Source organism: Somniosus microcephalus, chromosome 34 (genome assembly GCF_052327205.1).
Source record: "Somniosus microcephalus isolate GS21.2 chromosome 34, FLI_Smic_1.0, whole genome shotgun sequence".
In the NCBI taxonomy this organism is placed as follows: domain Eukaryota; kingdom Metazoa; phylum Chordata; class Chondrichthyes; order Squaliformes; family Somniosidae; genus Somniosus; species Somniosus microcephalus.
Window position 1 is genome coordinate 12,434,079 of NC_141020.1, and position 21,184 is coordinate 12,455,262.

A 21,184-nucleotide genomic window follows, 5' to 3' on the forward strand; every position below is an offset into this window, starting at 1 on the left:
TCCTTCACTCCCACCATTGGCGGCCGCGCCTTCAGCTGCCTGGGGCCCTGAGCTCCGGAATTCCCTCCCTTAAACCTCTCCGCCTCTCTCTCTCTTTCTCTCTCGCCTCCTTTAAGACGCTCCTTAAAACGTGCCTCTTTGACCAAGCGTTTGGTCACCCGTCCTAATATCTCCTTCTTTGGCTTGTGACAATCTTTTGTCCGATTTACGTTCCTGTGAAGCACGTTGGGCCGTTTTACTACGATAACGGTGCTATACAAATGTCAGTTGTTGTTGTTGCCTCCAACTCTGACCAGAACGGGTCAGGAGCAGGAACCCCGGGTGATTTTAGCCCTCCTGAGCCAAGGGATTGAGGCCAGTTATAGACCCCTGCCGACTGCCCCAGCTCAGAGCGACTGGACTACTTGGGCAGGACTGACAGACACACTGTACAACTGGCTTCCTACTTTGAGGGACAACTCGTTTTCTTAAATTCGTTCTTGGGGATGTGGGCGTCGTTGCCAAGGCCAGCGTTTATTGCCCATCGCCATCAGTGGTGCCTCAAGGAATGATGGGACATGCTCCCGCCGTTCCGCCACACAACGAGCTCCTGATTTGGGCGGTTGGCAGGTGGAGGGACCGGCACTTTTCTTTTTATTCGTTCCTGGGATGTGGGTGTCGCTGGCAAGGCCAGCTTTTATTGCCCATCCCTAATTGCCCTTGAGAAGGTGGTGGTGAGCCGCCTTCTTGAACCGCTGCAGTCCGTGTGGTGAAGGTGCTCCCACAGTGCTGTTAGGGAGGGAGTTCCAGGATTTTGACCCAGCGACGATGAAGGATCGGCCGATATATTTCCAAGTCAGGATGGTGTGTGTGACTTGGAGGGGAACTTGGAGGTGGTGGTGTTTCCCATGCGCCTGCTGCCCTTGTCCTTCTAGGTGGAAGAGGTCGCGGGTTTGGGAGGTGCTGCCGAAGAAGCCTTGGCGAGTTGCTGCAGTGCATCTTGTAGATGGTACACACTGCAGCCACGGTGCGCCGGTGGTGGAGGGAGTGAATGTTTAAGGTGGTGGATGGGGTGCCAATCAAGCGGGCTGCTTTGTCCTGGATGGTGTCGAGCTTCTTGAGTGTTGTTGGCGCTGCACTCATCCAGGCAAGTGGAGAGTATTCCATCACACTCCTTACTTGTGCCTTGTAGATGGTGGAAAGGCTTTGGGGAGTCAGGAGGTGAGACCCTCGCTGCAGAATACCCAGCCTCTGACCTGATCTTGTTGCCACAGTATTTATGTGACTAGTCCAGTTAAGTTTCTGGTCAATGGTGACCCCCAGGATGTTGATGGTGGAGGAGTCGGCATTAATAACGAGACGAGGACTCATCTTGATCTGAACACCTACACTACCATCAACATGTACCTCCGTAAACAAAACATTTCCTGAGAAATCAAGATGAAGCAATTAGATTTGCTCGTTTTCATTTCCTAACTTTCTATATCTTGCGCTTTGGAAACAGTGTTTAGCTCTGTGTGTGCTATTAGTGACTAGGTCCTCATCCATCATGTTGACACAGTAATTTGAATCATTGACCATACTGTGGCTTCAGGTTGAAAGTGTGATATTCTTTTTTGATAGCGCTCTTTAATTTCCCAGTTATCACCCTTCCTCTCCTGACAGCAATGACTCACGTTGACATATCTTCCACGGGTGCTAGCTCCCCTTCGTCCATTCTTCATGTATGAGATGATACGCAGCAGGCTATTCAACTACCGGCGTCGTTGCGGCTGTCTTCATCCCAACTTCTGCACGCGCTCACTCTGCAACGATGCTCATGGACTCCCCTAGCCCAGGAGCGCCGGGGCCCATTGCTGTGACCCCCCCACTCCAGCGGCTTGAGCCCGTAATCCGGGCCGGCACTCCCACTGCAGTACTGAGGGAGTGCTGCACTGTCGGGGGTGCCGTCTTTTGGATGAGGCAATTAGATGCACTCGCTTTAATTTCCTAACTTACTCTATCTTACTTAAACCGAGTCTGTTCTCTCAGGTGGACGTGAAAGATCCCACGGCACTATTTCGAAGAAGAGCAGGGGAGTTCTCCCCAGTATCCTGGGGCCAATATTAATCCCTCAACCAACATCACTAAAACAGATTATCTGGTCATAATCACACTGCTGTTTGTGGGAGCTTGCTGTGCGCAAATTGGCTGCCGTGTTTCCTACATTACAACAGTGACTGCACTTCAAAAAAAGTGCTTCCTTGGCTGTAAAGCGCTTTGGGACATCCTGAGGTCGTGAAAGGTGCTATAGAAATGCAAGTAAGAACATAAGAAATAGGAGCAGGAGGAGGCCATTCGGCCCTTCGAGCCTGCTTCGCCATTCAATGAGATCATGGCTGATCTTCTGCCTCAACTCCATTCAGCGGCCCTATCGCCATATCCCTTGATGCCCTTACTAGTCAGAGTACTTTCTTCCTTCTTTATATGGTTGCTATCAGGTCCTCAGGGTGTTTTTTCAGCCAATGGATTGCCGTTAAAGCATAGTCACGGAGGCAAACAATTCGGTCAATTTGTGCTCCGCTAGATCTTACCAACATTAAATGAATGAATGGCCAGATAATCTGCTTTTTAGCGATGTTGGTTGAGGGATAAATATTGGTCCCAGGACACCGGGGATAACTCCCCCCTGCTCTTCTTCGAAATAGTGGCCGTGGGATCTTTTATGTCCACCTGAGAGAGCAGACGGGGCCTCGGTCATCCGAAAGACATCACCTCCGACAGTGCGGCACTCCCTCAGTACTGCACTGGGAGTGTCAGCCTGGATTACGGGCTCAAGTCATAACCTTCCAATTCTGCCATGTTTCTTTCAAACATGCAATTAAACGATTTGAATGGTGTGCTTTCGATCTCATTGATTGGTGGACTCTCGCTGTACCTCACCGCGCTCCCAGCCCCCTGCAGCTTGGCCTCATTATCCTTTTTTCAAAAACCTCTTTTTGCAGGACCGCACTGCCCCTTTAAGAAAAAGTGCTTCACTTTCCGTGACGCAACCCCTTGCGATTTCTTCAGGGCCCCATCCACCATCTAGCCCTCCCGAGCAATTGACAATCATTCAGTTGACTCAAGTGACCCTCCGAGCCCGTAAATAACGTGGGAGAAATGACGGGCCAGTCTCCTGGATAAATCATGGCACGACAGCTTTGCTGAAGGGCTGCAAGAAAAGCTAAAAATATCAAGCACGCTGAAATACACATCAGTCTCACCACCGGCCAACCTAAAATTGAGGAGCGGCAAGGCCCTTAAAGGGGCGCTGTTGATGCCAAAGAAGTAAGGGGGCTAAATTCGGTTAATTTGCGCCTCCTGTTCAGCGGGAGGTTAGCGTCGGCGCTAACCGTTAGCGCCGCCGGCAATGACGTCATCGCCGTGCGCAGCGCCCCGGCTGTAGCATTGGGTGGTGCCCCCCCCCGACTTACCGCCGGAGGCTATGTCCACCGGGGTCAAGGGGGTCCAAATTGATTGAATTTTTCGAGGGGGTGACTAGGTGTGTGGATGAGGGTAGTGCAGTTGATGTCGTCTACATGGACTTCAGTAAGGCTTCTGACAAAGTCCTGCCTGGTCAAGAAGGTAGGAGCCCATGGAACCCAGGGCAATAGGGCAACTTGGCACATTGGATCCAAAATTGGCTTAGTGGCAGGAGGCAGAGGGTGATGGTCGAAGGTTGTTTTTGTGACTGGAAGCCTGTGTCCAGTGGTGTACCGCAGGGATTGGTGCTGGGCCCCTTGCTGTTTGTAGTGTACATTAATGATTTAGATATGAATGTAGGAGGTATGATCAGTAAGTTCGCAGATGACACGAAAATTGGTGGAGTGGTAAATAGAGAGGAGGGAAGCCTCAGGCTACAGGACGATATAGACGGGTTGGTCAGATGGGCAGAACAGTGGCAAATGGAATTTAACCCTGAAAAGTGTGAGGTGATGCATTTTGGGAGGACTAACAAGGCAAGGGAATACACAATGAATGGTAGGACCCTAGGAAGGACAGAGGATCAGAGGGACCTTGGTGTACATGTTCATAGAACCCTGAAGGCAGCAGGACAGATAGATAAGGTGGTTAAAAAGGCATATGGGATACTTGCCTTCATTAGCCGAGGCATAGAATATAAGAGCAGGGAGGCTATGATGGAGCTGTACAAAACGCTAGTTAGGCCACAGCTGGAATACTGTGTGCAGTTCTGGTCGCCACACTATAGGAGGGATGTGATTGCATTGGAGAGGGTGCAGAGGAGATTCACCAGGATGTTACCTGGGCTGGAGCGCTTCAGCTATGAAGAGAGACTGGACAGGCTGGGGTTGTTTTCCTTAGAGCAGAGAAGGCTGAGGGGGGACCTGATTGAGGTGTACAAAATTATGAGGGGCATAGATAGGGTAGATAGAAAGGAACTTTTCCCCTTAGTAGAGGGGTCAATAACCAGGGGGCATAGTTTCAAGGTAAGGGGCAGGAGGTTTAGAGGGGATTTGAGGAAAAACTTTTTCACCCAGAGGGTGGTTGGAATCTGGAACTCACTGCCTGAAAAGGTGGTGGAGGCAGGAACCTTCAACATTCAAGAAGCATTTAGATGAGCACTTGAAACGCCATAGCATACAAGGCTACGGACCAAGTGCTGGAAAATGGGATTAGAATAGACAGGGCTTGATGGCCGGCGCGGACACGATGGGCTGAAGGGCCTCTTTCTGTGCTGTATAACTCTATGACTCTATGGGCTGGATTTTCATTGAGGAGTCGGGTAGGAGGTGGGACTACAACTTTCGGGGTTGTAGTCCCGCCTCCATCGAGTTCTAGCCAACCCACGCGATTTAGACTTGATTGACCTTGTTGAGCCCACCCGGCGGGCTCAGCAGGCCAATTAAGGGCCACCCGGCAACAGGTGACATCACAGATTGACATTTCATCTGTCAAGAGCTTTTGACAGATGAAATATCAGTGTTTGACAGCTGTTTGACAATCTGTGCTCCAGGTTAATTCCTTCCTCTCAGGATGATTTAGAGATCTCCCCGGAACAGAAAGCAGAGGCTGCAGATTTTGACAGCTCGCGGCCATTCTGCTTTCTGTGCCGGTGAGATGAGGGGTTCCCGAGACCTGAAGGAAGGAAGGCTGTAAAGGTAAGTAAAGGTTAGTAGAACTTCTTTAAACACTTTACACAGACCAAACACACTTACCTCTGCACTCATGCACCCATAACTCACCTGAACACCGGACATCTCGACCCCTCCAAGCCCTTCATCCCGACGGCCCGCCTCGCTAACTTGGCGTGGTTTGGAGCCGTCGGGAATCCCACACTTCAAGAATGAAAATAGGGATTAGGCTAAAAGCTGCCTGTTAACTACCTGTTAACAGGCAGTTAATTGGCACTAATCCCTTCCCGCCTCGGGTAGGCGGGTCCCAGTGCGGGGCGGGTACCCGCCTCCTTTGAAACTGGCATGGAGGCGGGTTGGGGGCAGGATGGGGTCGGGACCCCTGATTTTGGGATTTTAAACCCCCCACATGCCTCCAAACCCGCCTCCACGGCCCAATGAAAATCCTGCCCTGTGTCTCCCTATCTACTCTATCAGAGCCGCTCATGCGGTCCCCTATCTATCTCTGCTCATTCAGCTGACTCTTGCATGGGCTGCATTGGGGGCTTCATTACAGTCACCGCAAGGCACATGAGCTAGGCAGAGAGAGAGATAGGTGAGGAGCGAGAGGTGGGGGAAATGCAGGCGCAAGAGCTTAAGGGAGAGAAATTTGGTACGGCCTTGTTTGGGGCGCTAAAACTTTAAAAGCTGAAAGGCGCTAATCATTCTCGCCTCCTGTGAAATTCAGTTGTAGCGCTCCAAGAGGGAAGTGGAGCGGTGAATCGAGCTCTAACCACTTCTCCTAGGGGCGCTAAAGTCCCAGAGCGGGGCGGGTAGCGACAGAGCGCTGAACAATTTCGAGCACATTGTGAACGGCGCTCTTTCATCACAGAGGCTGCTTCCCTCGCTTAAAGGGGAGGGCCATTGATGCTGCACAAGCTAGCTGTCGTCAGTTCTGTTTTGCAAGGCGACCTGGGCGACCGCCATTACAGCCCCAAACACTCTCACAAAGTGGACATCTCGCACCAGTGAAAGGTTAAAAACTTTGCGCAGGCCCCAGACTGCTGCAAATATTAAAGGGGACCACATTTAGGACCTCCCTGATCTGCTTGGGCTCTGGGCAGTGCGCTCATCCACCAAGTGCATGGTTCCTAAGCCCCGGTTTATTAACTTTCAAAAAAATGCTTAGCCACTGGCGTAAGAAAACTCACTAAGCACTTGGTTGAGTATAAAACAAGGCTTTAATCAACTGTTTCACAACCATGAGATTCTAGTTACATCACTTGTTCCTGGTTACAAAAACGGCCTGGGCAAGCTGGGCCCACGCCCGAGTATTTATACTCCTTGGACGGCGCCATCAGCTGGCCGCCCAGTGTTATTTCATGAGTCATTTCTTCATGAATGGTAAGATTCATGACAGCCACCAGTTAAGAGAAACCCAAAAAAGATCCACTGAAAGGAAGTGGCTTCCGACACGCCTATTCACTGCCACGGCCCAAACGGTGGAATTAGAGAGATGCGTTGTCGAGAAACTTGAGAAAGCCGTTTTAGTGACGGTGCCCATCAGTTAGGAAAGGCCTTCGCCAGAGGGTCGAGCCAGCAGTTCCCACCCTCCCCCTTCTCCTTATTTTTACTCAGATCCATCCCGATAAGCATGCAGCTCATTTCAGAAAGAAAAAATGTTTTGCTTGGATGAGGGTTTCCCTGAACTTGAGACAGAAACCACCCAACAGCTCATCGTCCCTTTTACGTACCGAGTCCCGGGTCACCCATCGCCCCCTGTGCTCGCTGACCTACATTGGCTCCTGGTTGAGCAACGCCTCGATTTCAAAGCTCTCATCCTCGTGTTCAAATCCCTCCCTGGCCTCGCCACCCCCCGCACCCCTCCCTATCTCTCTAATCTCCTCCAGCCCCACAACCCTCCCGAGATCACTGCGTTCCTCCAATGCGGGCCTCTTCTCGGTTAATTCCAGAGAGGAGGGGGTTGACTTATGAGGAAAGGTTGAGCAGGTTGGGCCTATACTCATTGGGATTTAGAAGAATGAGAGGGGATCTTATTGAAACATATCAGATACTGAGGGGGCTCGACAAGGTAGATGCAGAGAGGATGTTTCCCCTCGTGGGGAAATCTAGAACTCGGGGGCATAGTTTCAGAATAAAGGGTCGCCCTTTTAGAACTGAGATGAGGAGGAATTTCTTCTCTCAGAGGGTCGTAAATCTGTGGAATTCTCTGCCCCAGAGAGCCGTGGAGGCTGGGTCATTAAATACATTTAAGTTGGAGATAGACAGATTTTTGCAAGATAAGGGAGTGAAGGGTTATGGGGAGCGGGCGGGGAAGTGGCTTTGAGCCCAAGATCAGCCATGATCTTATTGAATGGCGGAGCAGGCTCGAGGGGCCAAGTGGCCTATTCCTGCTCCGATTTCTTATGATCTTATGTTCTTCTCCATCCCCAACTATGCCATAAACTCTGGGATTTTCCTCTCTAAACCTCTCCGCCTCTCTCTCCTCTTTTAAGATGCTCCTTAAAACCTGACTCTTTGACCAAGCTTTTGGAGGCCTGTCCTAATGCCTCCTCCTTAGGCTCAGTGGCAATTTTTGTCTGATTATGCTCCCATAAAGCCCCTTGGGACTTTGAAAGCACGTTATAAATGCAAGTTGTTAATCTCTTTCCAATTGCCTCATCCAACAGGTTCCAGCTTTACTATTGGACAACCTCCCACTCAGTTAGGCAACGTCCTGTCTGTGATTGGAGAAGCTCTCCTCTCACACCAAATATTAGCCTCCTTTTGCTTTCACAGGGTCTGGCTGCCATGTTTCTGACCGTGTGTCAGCTGTGGCTCAGTGGGTAGCACCCTCGCCTTTGTGGGTTCAAGTCCCGCTCCAGATACTTGAGCGCAAAAGATCTAAGCTGACACTCCCAGTGCTGAGGGAGCGCTGCACTGTCAAAGGTGTTGTCTTTTGGATGAGACGTTAAACCAAGGCCCCATCTACTCTCTCAGGTGGATGTAAATAGAGCCCATGGCCACTATTTCAAAGAAGAATAGCGGGTATGTGTCCTGGTCAATATCTATCCCTCAATCCATATCACCATAACAGATTATCTGGCCATTATCACATTGCTGTTTGTGGGAGCTTGCTGTGCACAAATTGGCTGCCGCGTTTCCCACATTACAACAGTGACCACGCTTCAAAAAGTACTTCATTGGCTGTAAAGCGCTTTGGGATGTCTGGTGGTCGTGAAAGGTGCTATAGAAATGCAAGTCTTTCTTTAAGAGGAACCTAGACAAGCAGCCAATGGAGAAAGGATTAGAAGGATATGTTGATGGGGTGAGATGAAGAGGAATAGGAGGAGGCTCGTGTGTAGCATAAACACCGGCACGGATCAGTTAGGCCGAGCGGCCTGTTTCTGTGTTGTAGACCCGATCGGATCGGCCCCGATTTTAACTCCAGGCGGATTCCCCGCTCAGGCCTGAGTTAAAATTAGAGTCGGGTCTCAATGATGTCATCGGGCCGCAACATGCATATGTAAAGAAGGACCCCGTTGGCACCGGGCGTGTGTCCCTGCTGCCTGCTCAGGAGAACGGGTTAAAATTGCAGACGTTGGGATCGTGGCAGCTTTCGGACAGGTGTGGGCCAGGGGCGATTTTAACCGCCCGCCCGCCAGGTTCCTGCTGAGCGAGTAGGGTTAAAATCGCCCCAACACTCGATGTTTTCTATTCTCCTTTCAGATTTCCAGCACTTGCATCTGTTTGATTTTCTTTGTAAACATTTAAATGAAGATCCTTTCCTCCCCGGTCTCTTTCGATTCTTCTCTCGCTAAGGGAAGGCACAGACACGAAGGGCCAAATGGTCTCCTCCTCCTAAATGTCCATAGTCTATGGGAAAGCTGCCGACCTCTGTGGAGGTGTACCCTAGCAAGAGTCTAGAGAGAGGGGGGGGTGCGAAAACTGAGGAATAACTAAAAAGTGTGCAACTTTAATCCTTTATTCATTGAAAGTTATAATTCATAACAACAAATGACAGGTAACCATGAAAATGACTTCTTAGGGTTTTAAATACCGTCAGTTAGGACTGTATGTGGATTTAACAGTTGCTCTGCTACTGACTATGAAGCTCCCACAGCTCAATGGAACTGACAGCAAAAACCGTATCCGGGGATTAACTTAGGCAATCGATAGACTGATTGATATAAGCATGGATTGGAATAATTACGTTCATATTTAACGCCATCCGGCCCATTCCTTACACTGACGAAATCGGGCTGTCAAAGGCTTAACTCTTTCGGTGCCGCGTGATGATGTCTAGATGTCGTCTAAAAAAAGGCGATTCGAGAGAGTGAATGAAGAGAAACTGTTTGCAGTGGCTGATGGGGCGATAACCAGAGGGCACAGGTTTAAGGTGTCCGGCCAGAGAGCCAGAGGCGACCTGAGGAAAAACGTTTTTTACACAACGAGTGGTTAGGATTTGGAACGCACTGCCTGATAGGGTGGTCATGGTGTGGAGATGCCGGTGTTGGACTGGGATGGACAAATGTGAGCAGTCGCACAACACCAGGTTATAGTCCAACAGCTTTATTTGAAATCACAAGCTTTCGGAGCGCTGCTCCTTCGTCAGGTGAAGTGAAGAGATGCATATAAGCACAGCATATATAGTCAGAGAATACTGCCAGATGATAAACCATTCACACCTTTGATTGCTGTGATTATCTCTCTGCCGAGGTGTGATAAATGGCAGTTAGAAAGATTACCTGTAAGCATCTGACATTATTCTCTGACTATATAAGCTGTGTCTTTATGCATCTCTTCACTTCACCTGACGAAGGAGCAGCGCTCCGAAAGCTTGTGATTTCAAATAAAGCTGTTGGACTATAACCTGGTGTTGTGTGACTTCTTACATTTGATAGGGTGGTGGCGGCAGAAACATAGAAACATAGAAAAATAGAAGCAGGAGTCGGCCATTCGGCCCTTTGAGCCTGCTCCGCCATTCAACACGATCATGGCTGATCCTCTATCTCAATACCATATTCCCGCTCTCTCCCCATACCCCTTGAAGCCTTTTATAGAAACAGATTCAATAGCAGATTCAATAGTAGCCTTCAAAAGGGAATTGGATAAATACTTAAAGGAGAAAAAATTTGCAGGGATATGGGGAAAGAGCGGGGGAGTGGGACTGACTGGATTGCTCTTCGAAAGAGCTGGCGTAGACTCGAAGGGCCGAATGGCCTCCTTCTGTGCTGTACTGTTCCAGGATTCTGTAAGCCAAGGATCTCGTTAAAGATTTAAAAATGTTGAATGTTACGGACAAGTTAAACCCAAAATCTTGCGTCAGAGTCACAGAGTAGGTCCGCATGATTTATTTACTTATCTTGTTTTTTATGGGATGTGGGCGTCGCTGGCAAGGCCAGCATTTATTGCCCATCCCTAGTTGCCCTTGAGAAGGTGGTGGTGAGCCGCCTTCTTGAACTGCTGCAGTCCGTGTGGTGAAGGTACTCCCACAGTGCTGTTAGTAGGGAGGGAGTTCCAGGATTTTGACCCAGCGACGATGAAGGAACAGCCGATATATTTCCAAGTCAGGATGGTGTGTGACTTGGAGGGGAACTTGGAGGTGGTGGTGTTCCCGTGCGCCTGCTGCCCTTGTCCTTCTAGGTGGAAGAGGTCGCGGGTTTGGGAGGTGCTGCCGAAGAAGCCTTGGCGAGTTGCTGCAGTGCATCTTGTAGATGGTACACACTGCAGCCACGGTGCGCCGGTGGTGGAGGGAGTGAATGTTTAAGGTTGTGGATGGGGTGCCAATCAAGTGGGCTGCTTTGTCCTGGATGGTGTCGAGCTTCTTGAGTGTTGTTGGAGCTGCACTCATCCAGGCAAGTGGGGAGTATTCCATCACACTCCTGACTTGTGCCTTGTAGATGGTGGAGAGTCAGGAGGTGAGACACTCGCCACAGAATACCCAGCCTCTGACCTGCTCTTGTTGTCACAGCATTAATGTGACTGGTCCAGTTAAGTTTCTGGTTAATGGTGACCCCCCAGGATGTTGATGGTGGGGGATTCAGCGATGGTAATGCCGTTGAATGTCAAGGGGAGGTGGTTGGATTCTCGCTTGTTGGAGATACTCATTGCCTGGCACTTGTGTGGCACGAATGTTACCTGCCACTTATCAGCCCAAGCCTGAATGTTGTCCAGGTTTTGTTGCGTGCGGGCATGGACTGCTTCATTATCTGAGGAGTTGCGAATGGCGCTGAACACTGTGCAGTCATCAGCGAACATCCTCACTTCTGACCTTATGTTGGAGGGGAGGCCATTGATGAAGCAGCTGAAGATTTGACCTGGGGATGTGGGCACCACCATCACGGCAGCATTTATAGCCTCTCATGACTTGCCCTGAAGTAGTTGTGGCAGGTTCGCTTCCCTTCCTGTTGGGTTTTTCCCACATTCCTGAAGATTTCATGGACATTTTCCCAATGCCAGTCCACAAATGGCCGGAAACTCAATTCAATTTTACAAGGATCAATGCTGGGGTTTGTACCTGCAAACTCTGGGATGTTAGACCAGTACCACAATCATTGGGATGCTGTGCCCACATTATAAATTTAAAATGAGTAAAAGGGTAAATTTAAAACAGCAATCAAGAAACTCCATTCGGCTCAAAGAGCGCCAGATATTTTTAATTGTTTATCAGGCAGGGCAGTGGCGGCAATAATACTGGGATTACTTGAAATATATTTTTGGATGAGGAGGGGGTGAACTTTGATAACCAAAGTGGTCTTCTCTGATCTCTGGCTTATCTTATGACATGGGCTTTTATTTCCCTATCTTATTTAGTCAAAGTTCATTTCACTTCAGCCTAAGTTGTGGTATACTCGCGTCTGAGCTCGTGATGGCTGTTAGCTTTTTGTCCTCCCATCTCCAACTTTCTCCCCTTTTTCCCATGAAGGAATTGGCTGTTGCTAGGGTACGGATTCAGTCAGCTCTGGTAACCCTGCAGCCTCTTACCCAAGTGGCCATTCTCCATCTCTGAGCCTGTACAGTGAGTGTCAACAGGCGTATCATTATTTCCCACTCAGCCATCTGGGAAGATGCGCACTGTTTTTATTTACGTACTTGATTTGCTTTGGCAACAGTACGGCCATTTTGTCAACCGTATGGCCATCTTTGGCAACTGTACGGCCATTTTGTCAACCGTCGTGAAGCACCTCGTGAAGTGGTGCGCCGATAACAACCTGGCCCTTAACATCAAGAAAACCAAGGAAATCATTGTGGACTTCAGGAAGTCTAAAGGTGGAAGACACACCCCCATCCACATCCATGGGGCTGTGGTGGAAAGGGTGGACAGCTTTAAGTTCCTCGGAGTCCACATCACGGAAGACCTCTCCTGGTCCCTCAATACCTCCTCTTTGGTGAAGAAGGCCCAGCAGCGCCTATATTTCCTAAGGAGGCTGAAGGGATGTAACCTGTCACCCCTGATCCTCTCTAACTTTTACCGCTGCACAATAGAGAGCATCCTGACAAACTGTATCACAGTATGGTATGGCAGCTGTAGCTCCTATGACCGGAAAGCCCTGCAGCGGGTAGTCAAAACTGCCCAACGCATTACCGGCACCCGGCTACCGACCATTGAGAACATCTACCAGAAACGCTGTTTACAGAGGTCACTGACCATCATCAAAGACCCTACCCACCCCAGCCACAGTTTGTTCGCCCCCCTGCCATCTGGGAGACGCTACAGATGCATTCGCACCCGAACGACCAGATTTAGGAACAGCTTCTTTCCCAGGGCTGTCATCCTATTGAACTCTGCAAATAAACTCTAAAGCCTGCACATCTGCCAATGCACTTTATTATGTTTATGTTACAAGTCAAATGAATGTCAAATGTCTTAATCAAAATGTACACTCTCGGGAGCCGCAAGCTTACATTTCGTTGTACTGCACTTGTGCACTAGCAATGACAATAAAGTTGATTATTATTATTATTATTATTATGTATGGCCATCTTTGGCAACTATCTTTGGCAAATGAACGACCATCTTTAGCAACTGCCTGAGGGAGATGAGTGTCTGCGGATAACACTTACATAGAATTACATAGAATTTACAGCACAGAAACAGGCCATTCGGCCCAACTAGTCCCTGCCGGTGTTTATGCTCCACACGAGCCTCCTCCCACCCCTCTCCATCTCACCCCATCAACATATCCTTCTATTCCTGTCCCCCTCACGTGTTTATCTAACTTCCCCTTAAATGCATCTATACCATTCGCCTCAATCACTCCCTGTGGTAGCGAGTTCCACAATCTCACCACTCTCTGGGTAAGGAAGTTTCTTCAGTTTTCCTTATTGGATTTATTAGTGACCATCTTATATTTATGACCCCTAGTTTAGGATTTCCCCTTAAGCGGCATAGGCGTGATGGGCTGAATGGCCTCCTTCTGTGCTGTATATGATTCTATGGGGGAAAAATTCAGTTGCTTGCGCCTCCCGTTAGCGCCTTAAGAGGGCGCTAATGGGGCGCAATGCAACTAGCGCCCGGGCGCGGCGATGTTTGCGCCGCTCGCGAAATTAACTAGACATTTTGCGGCGGCGCTAAACACTAACGCCACGATCTCCTGCGCTGGCTGATCGTGACGTCAGTCGAGTGCGCAACGCCCCAGTAGCGCCCCGGACCGGATATTGAGCGGCGCCCCCTGCCTTACCGCCTGCCGCTAGCAACGACAGGTTGAGGGGAGCGTTATGCTGTCAGGAAGGGACTGGGGGGAGCGCTATTTAAAGGCGACCGCTTCCTGCCTTTTTTTGTTGGTGACATTTTTGCACCACGCATTCTGAGAGAGAGAGAGAGAGAGACTTCTGGAGAGATTCAACGCTGTGTGAAGGAGTTTTGAGTACTGAGCAGCACTTTGCAGGTTTAATTTGATTTGCTCTTCCTTGCTTCGCCAGCACTCTGAGGTAGCGCCTCGCTCCTTGGCCTTTGCGCCTTAAGACAGGTGTGAAGCGCCTGATTTAGCGCTCCAATCACCTCCAGGGGCGATAAAAGCCAAGCTTGCCGTCGGAGGCGATAATTAGCGCCAGGCGCTAAACTTTGCGCATGGCCGATAATGGCGCCCCAAACGGGGCGATACTGAATTTTTCCCCTATGCTTTTCTCTACGTCTACCCTATCAAATCCCTTCATAAACTTGAAGACCATTATTAGGTCACTCTTTAGCCTTCACTTTTCCAGGGACAAGCCCTGTTCAGTCGTCCCTGACAGGTATAACCTCCCAGTTCTGGTATCTTCCTTGTAAATCATTTTTGCCCTTTTTGTAATATGTAGACCAGAACTGTGCAAAGTACTGCAAGTGTGGTCTAACCGAGGTTCGATACAAGTTCAACAAAATTTCTCTGCTTTTCAATTCTATCCCCCTAGTAAGGAACCCCAGTGCTTTACATATACTTTTTATGGCCTTATTAACCTTGTCAAGGAAGAGAGCACGCGGAGGAACTTCCCTCAGACATATGGTACGAGAACAAGAAACTTCAGACTCTCAGCTGACTGTCATTCAACCAACATTCTGCAGATTCCACTCAGTCAGTAGATCAGGACTATTACCATCCTATTCTGCACACAATTACATCCTGGGATACTCCAGGAACAGTGCGGAATGATAGCAAAATACTGCAGATGCTGGAAATCCGAAATAACAACAGAAAATGCTGGAAAAACTCAGCAGGTCAGGCAACATCCGTGGAGAGAAATTAAAAGTCGACGTTTCGGGTCGAAACCCTTTTTCAAAACTGGAAAGGAAATAAAATAGATCGAAGGCAGGGCTGGGAGAGAACAAAAGAGAAGTGAAGAGACATTAAGAGGTATTCAAAACCAAGACGAGATGGTAATAGGACAGTGGAGACAAAAGACGGCTGAGATTAGGTGTGAAGTGTACTGGCAGGATGAGAGACAGCTGCCGTGTGGGAGAGAGAAAAAAAGGAAAGGGGGGGAAGGGAAGACCCAAAACAAAGGGGTGGAAAAAAATTATATAAGTAAAAATATAATAGGGGCCGAGGTTATGATCTGAAATTGTTGAACTCGATATTGAGTCCGGAAGGCTGCAGACTGCCTAATCGGAAGATGAGGTGCTGTTCCTCGAGTTTACGTTGAGCTTCCGTGGAACAATACAAGAGGCCAAGGACGGTGAGGTCTGAGTGGGAATGGGGCGGTGAATTAAAATGACAGGCGACCGGAAGCTCGGGGTCACCCTTACGGACTGAACGGAGGTGTTCTGCAAAACGGTCACCCAATCTGCGTTTGGTCTCCACAATGTAGAGGAGACCGCATCGTGAGCAGCGAATACAGTATACTAGATTGCGAGAAGTACAAGTAAATCGCTGTTTCACCTGGAAGGGGTGTTTGAGGCCCTGGACAGTGGGAAGGGGGGAGGTAAAGGGGCAGGTGTTACATCTCCTGCGCTTGCACGGGAAGGTGCCAGGCGAAGGGGAAGGGCTGTTGGGGGTGATAGAGGAGTGGACTAGGGTGTCTTGGAGGGAGCGGTCCATACGGAATGCTGAAAGGGGAGGGGAGGGGAAGATGCGTTTGGTGGTGGATCACTTTGGAGGTAACGGAAATGGCGGAGGATGATTTGCAGAATGGTTCAGCAATACGATCCGATTGCCTGTGTTCTGAACTTCGTAGAATCACACAGCACAGAAGGAGGCCATTCGGCCCATCGTGCCTGTGCCGGGATAGCACCCCGGTTATATGGTCCACTGGGAAACCAAAAGCAACACCGGATCTATTGCGTTGCTGGTGGGTTTAGCTGAAAACCCACCTCTTTGTAGGAGTGAGATGCCAGCTCACAGCCTACTCACAGCGAGGCCAGAAAGGTGATCCAACTATTGACCTTTCTGTGCTGGGATAATCCTCGATACACCCCCCCGCCCCCGCCTCCCAATGGTAAAGGAATGAAGCCACTTTGCGAGATGGCGCGCCCTACCCGTGGAGGTGCGGGCCTTCAGTCCTGCCACAAAGTGGCCTCTGGGTCAGAGGTCGTGGGTTCAAGTCCCACTCCAGAGACTGGAGCACAGCAATCCAGGCCGACACTCTCCAGTGCCGTGCTGAGGGAGCGCCCCTGTCTGCTCTCTCTGAGTGGAATCTGCGGAATGTTGGTTAAATGGCAGTAAGCTGAGAGTCTGGAGTTTCTTGTTCTATTACTATCAGTCTGAGGGAAATTCCTCCCCATGCTCTCTTCCTTGACTAGGTTACTATGGCCATAAAAAATATATGTAAAAATTATATGTTCATTAAAAGATAGAAAGACTTGCATTTCTATAGCGCCTTTCACGACCACCAGACGTCTCAAAGCACTTTACAACCAATGAAGTACTTTTTGAAGCGTGGTCACTGTTGTAATGTAGGAAACGCGGCAGCCAATTTGCGCACAGCAAGCTCCCACAAGCAGCAATGTGATAATGACCAGATAATCCATTTTTTAGTGATGTTGATTGAGGGATAAGTATTGGCCAGGACACCGGGGAGAACTCCCGCTGCTCTTCTTCGAAATAGCGGCCGTGGGAATCTTTTACGTCCACCTGAGAGAGCAGACGGGGGCCTCGGTTTAGCGTCTCATCCGAAAGACGGCACCTCCGACAGTGCGGCGCGCTCCCTCAGCACTGGCACTGGGAGCATCAGCCTGGGTTTATGTGCTCGAGTCCCTGCACATCACTAGGTGAATAGAACTGAAAAACCAGAGAAGTTTTGTTAAACTTGTGTCGAACCCTCGGTTAGACCGCAGTTGGGGTACTGTGAACAGTTCTGGTCTCCATATTACGAAAAGGCACTGGGAAAGCTGCAAAGAAGGATGACACCAGGACTGAGAGGTGACACCTATCGGGTAAAAGGTCCCATTTCAAAGAAGAGAGCTTTCTTTTTTTCTTTGGCCAACATTTATCACTTAACCAACATCACTGAAAGAAAACTTCTGTGTAGTATAAATACCAGTTGGGCTGAATGGCCTGTTTCTGTGCTGTGTCCAATTGCAACCATTCCATAGAAACATAGAAGATAGGAGCAGGAGGGCCATTCGGCCCCTCGAGCCTGCTCCGCCATTTAATGAGATCATGGCTGATCATCCAAATTCAGTACCCTGACCCTGCCTTCTCCCCATACCCCTTGATCCCTTTAGCCTTAAGAAATATATCTAACTCCTTCTTGAATATATTTAATGAATTGGCCTCTACTGCCTTCTGTAGTAGAGAATTCCACAGGTTCACCACTCTCTGGGTGAAGAAATTCCTCCTCATCTCTGTCCTAAATGGCTTACCCCTTATCCTTAGACTGTGACCCCTGGTTCTGGACTCCCCCGCCATCAGGAACATCCTTCCTACATCTAGTCTGTCTAGTCCTGTTAGAATTTTATAAGTTTCAATGAGATCCCCTCTCATTCTTCTAAACTCCAGCGAGTATAAGCCCAATCGACCCAATCTCTCCTCATAAGTCATTCCTGCCATCCCAGGTATCAGCCTGGTGAATCTTCGCTGCACTCCCTCCATGGCAAGAACATCCTTCCTCAGATAAGGCAACCAGAACTGCACACAATACTCAAGGTGTGATCTCACCAAGGCCCTGTACAACTGCAGCAAGACATCCTTGCTCCTGTACTCGAACCCTCTTGCTACGAAGGCCAACATACCATTTGCCTTCTTAACCGCCTGCTGCACCTGCATGCTTACCTTCAGCGACTGGTGCACAAGGACACCCAGGTCTCGTTGCACTTCCCCTTCTCCCAATCTATCGTTTATTTTGAAATTATTGGGCCAGAAATTAGATCGGGTGCTTGCCGCGCGTGCAAGCCCCCGATCTGCACTCACCCTGCGCGCCGACATCTGAAGCCTGGGCCTGCTTGCATTTCCTGTCACTGGCCCGGTTCAGCTGTCGGCGCGATGTGCTAACCTGATCCAGCGGCGTAGTTAGTGCGATGTGCCAGCTGGGATCAGGTGAGCACTCTGCAGCCAATCAGGGGAGGGGAAACTTCATTCATGAGTTTGATAGTAAAGACTGTCAAACTCATGAAAAGTACGGGCGCCCAAAAGACTAGTTTAACTTTAATTAAAATTTTAAAAAACATCCCAATAATTAAGTAAACTATAAATAACTTTAAAAAACTATTTAAAACAATTAATAACATTTTTGAAAAAAGTAATTTTTTATGAAATCAGGTCTAAAAATAAACTTACCTTACTGTAAAGTCCTTATAAACAATGAATCTGTGGAAAAAATGTAATAATTTTAAATAATAGACCACTTACCTTCAAGAATCCACTCCTTATGCCTCCTTTTTTCATTTCTAAAAAGTCCAGGCCCTTGCACACGCGCAAACCTGTCAAAATGAAGGAAGATCAACGCGTGCGAGCAGAGCCCTGCGCGCACGCGTTGAACCTCTTAACCCCTTGGTTCGATGGAGAGGAAATGCCGGTTTCCCGCGCATGCGCTGTGCATGCTGAAATCCGGCACTTCCAACGGGCCCACGCGTGAGTACCCCGTCCGTACTCACGCGTTGGGACCAGAATTACTGGCCCAATGGGTTAAGACCCGAAACGTCGACTCTATTTTCTCTCCACGGATGTTGCCTGGCCTGCTGAGTTTTTCCAGCATTTTCTGTTGTTATTTCGGATTTCCAGCATCTGCAGTATTATTGTTTATACTCCCCGTCAAAATAGATAGAAGATGCCTGGGCTGGGATTTGGAGCTTGGATTCCACTTTCTAAGCCTTTAACTCGTTTCTTGTTTTCAAGGGCGGTACAGCTTTAAGAGTTTTGGGAACTTGTCTCTGGTCAGTTGCAGATGTCAGTTACGGAGGACCCGCCTCCAGCTTTCCAGATACAAATGAGCGAAGGTTGTGGTACTTTCAGATCAGCCGGCGAAGTGACAGCGAGTGGGAGGTGGCTCTCTGCCTCTCTCAGCCGCTCCCACTGCCCAGCCCGCTCCAGGAGCAGAGGAGTCCAACATGACAGCCCGGCTGGGCAGCGGGCACCGGGTCCCGGAGCTTGGCAACTTTTGATCAACTTGCGGAGTTGGGGGGGAATTCCTTGTCGCCCGAGTCTCTTGCGGGAAGAGACATGAATAACAGCACCTGTGAGAACACCAGCGAGATCCTTGAAGACAGCAAGCCCATGGTGAGCATCCTGATGTTCTCAGCTGGCCTGGTGGGCAATATTCTGGCCTTGGTCATCCTGGGCATGCACAAGAAGGAGCTGAGGACCAAGTCATCCGTCTTTTGCATCTTGGTGACGGGCTTGGCTGTCACAGATTTGATGGGCACTTGCTTCCTCAGCCCTGTGGTGTTCGTGTCCTACGCCAAGAAGAGGTCCTTGATTGGTCTGGTGGGCGACCACACCCTCTGTAACTTTTTTGCCTTTGGCATGACTTTTTTCGGCGTGGCGTCCACCCTGATCTTGTTCGCCATGGCCGTGGAGCGCTGCCTGGCCATCAGCCACCCGTACTACTATTCCCAGCACATTGGCAGAAGTTTTGCCAAGATTGCGCTCCCGGTTATCTACGGTTTCGGAGCCTTGTTCTGCATCATGCCCTTTGCGGGCTTCGGGGAGCACAAGCAGTACTGTCCGGGCACCTGGTGCTTCGTGAAGATGGAATCCGAGGACTCAAGTGTAATGGCCTTTTCTTTGCTGTACGCCACTCTCATCGCCTTCCTCATCGTGGCCATCCTCCTGTGCAATGGCTCCGTCATAATTAGCCTTTGCAAGATGCACAAGAACCAGAGAATGAGGAGAGGCTCAGTGGTCTCCTCCCAGAGGAGAAGGAAGAGCTTATTCGGCCAGAGAGAGGAGGAGGTGGACCATCTCATCCTCCTGGCCCTGATGACCATCATATTCGCCATCTGTTCCCTTCCTCTAACGGTAAGCGAAGACTCTAGACTTCTGTCAATGTCTGGTCACTGGCAAAAGCCCCTGACCCAGTGGACCAAAGGGTTTCACACAAATGCATTCGGTTATTGTGCTGTTGCTGGACGAGTAATCCAGCTGAGCGTGAATTCAAATCCCAGCACGGGCAGTTTGAGAATTTAGATTCAGTTGGGAAAAAAATATCTGAGTGTAAAAAGCTGGTGTCAGTATAAAGTGACCATGAAGCTGTCAGATTGTCGTCAGTCCCTCAACCGCTTGACTAATGTCCCTCTAGGGAAGGAAGCCTGCCATCCTTACCCGGTCTGTCTTATAATGTAACTCCAATCCCACACTGAAGTGGTTGTCTCTTAACTGTCCTTTGAAGTGGCCCAGTAAGCCATTCAGTCGTGGTGACTAGGGATGGGCAATAAACGCCGGCCTTGCCAGTGACGCCCACATCCCGAGCAATGACTGACTATAAAAAAGAGTTTTATTGCCTGCCCGCACCAGCAGCTGGCTTTTCTGAGGCTCGTGCATATTTTCTCCCAAAGCTGGAGCAGTTCTTAGCAGCTCCTGAGCTGCCGTTAAGTCAAGGCTCCATCGGAGCAGTACGATTCGTTGTCTGTGAGGCTCTTCCAGTCGTTTCCGAGACTTGCGGTGAGCTGCTCTATAAATTTTCCGCCTGTCAAAACAGGCTGTCAAAGTTCTGTGACAAACCGCAAAGTCAGGCTGACCTTCGACCCCAAAATAAAGCCGGTGCCTCTTTAAGATGCACCGTCCCTGATACTCTGCAACAACCTCTCGATTTGTTGTCCAATTTGCCAAATAACCGAGGAGATAGATTTACGACGTAAAAGTCTTAGCTTGAAAAGTTATTTTTGAAAATGTTTTATCCCGCAAAACTCAGCTGTGGGCTGGTGGAATCACAGAATCACAGAAACCCCACAGTGCGGATAGAGGCCATTTCGGCCCATCGAGCCTGCACCGACACATATCCCACCTGATCCCCGTAACCCCTACACCAACACATATCCCACCCTATCCCCGTAACCCCACGTATTTAATCCCCCCTAACACTAAGGGTCAATTTATCATAGCCAATCGACCTAACCCGCACATCTTTGGACTGTGGGAGGAAACCGGAGCACCCGGAGAAAACCCACGCAAACACGGGGAGAATGTGCAAACTCCACACAGACCGTCGCCCGAGGCCGGATTCGAACCCGGGTCTCTGGCGCTGTGAGGCAACAGTGC

General features: G+C 49.5%; 1 protein-coding gene across 1 annotated transcript in view; it reads left to right on the plus strand.

Annotated features, from left to right (window-relative positions):
- Positions 1-18,895: 18,895 nt before the first annotated feature.
- ptgir (prostaglandin I2 receptor) overlaps positions 18,896-21,184 on the plus strand; it is a 77,044-nt gene continuing 74,755 nt past the window's right edge. The window contains exon 1 of the mRNA XM_085973392.1: positions 18,896-19,945. Coding sequence (XP_085829518.1) covers positions 19,148-19,945 — 798 coding nt within the window. The 5' untranslated portion in view covers positions 18,896-19,147. The remainder of the gene's footprint in view (positions 19,946-21,184) is intronic.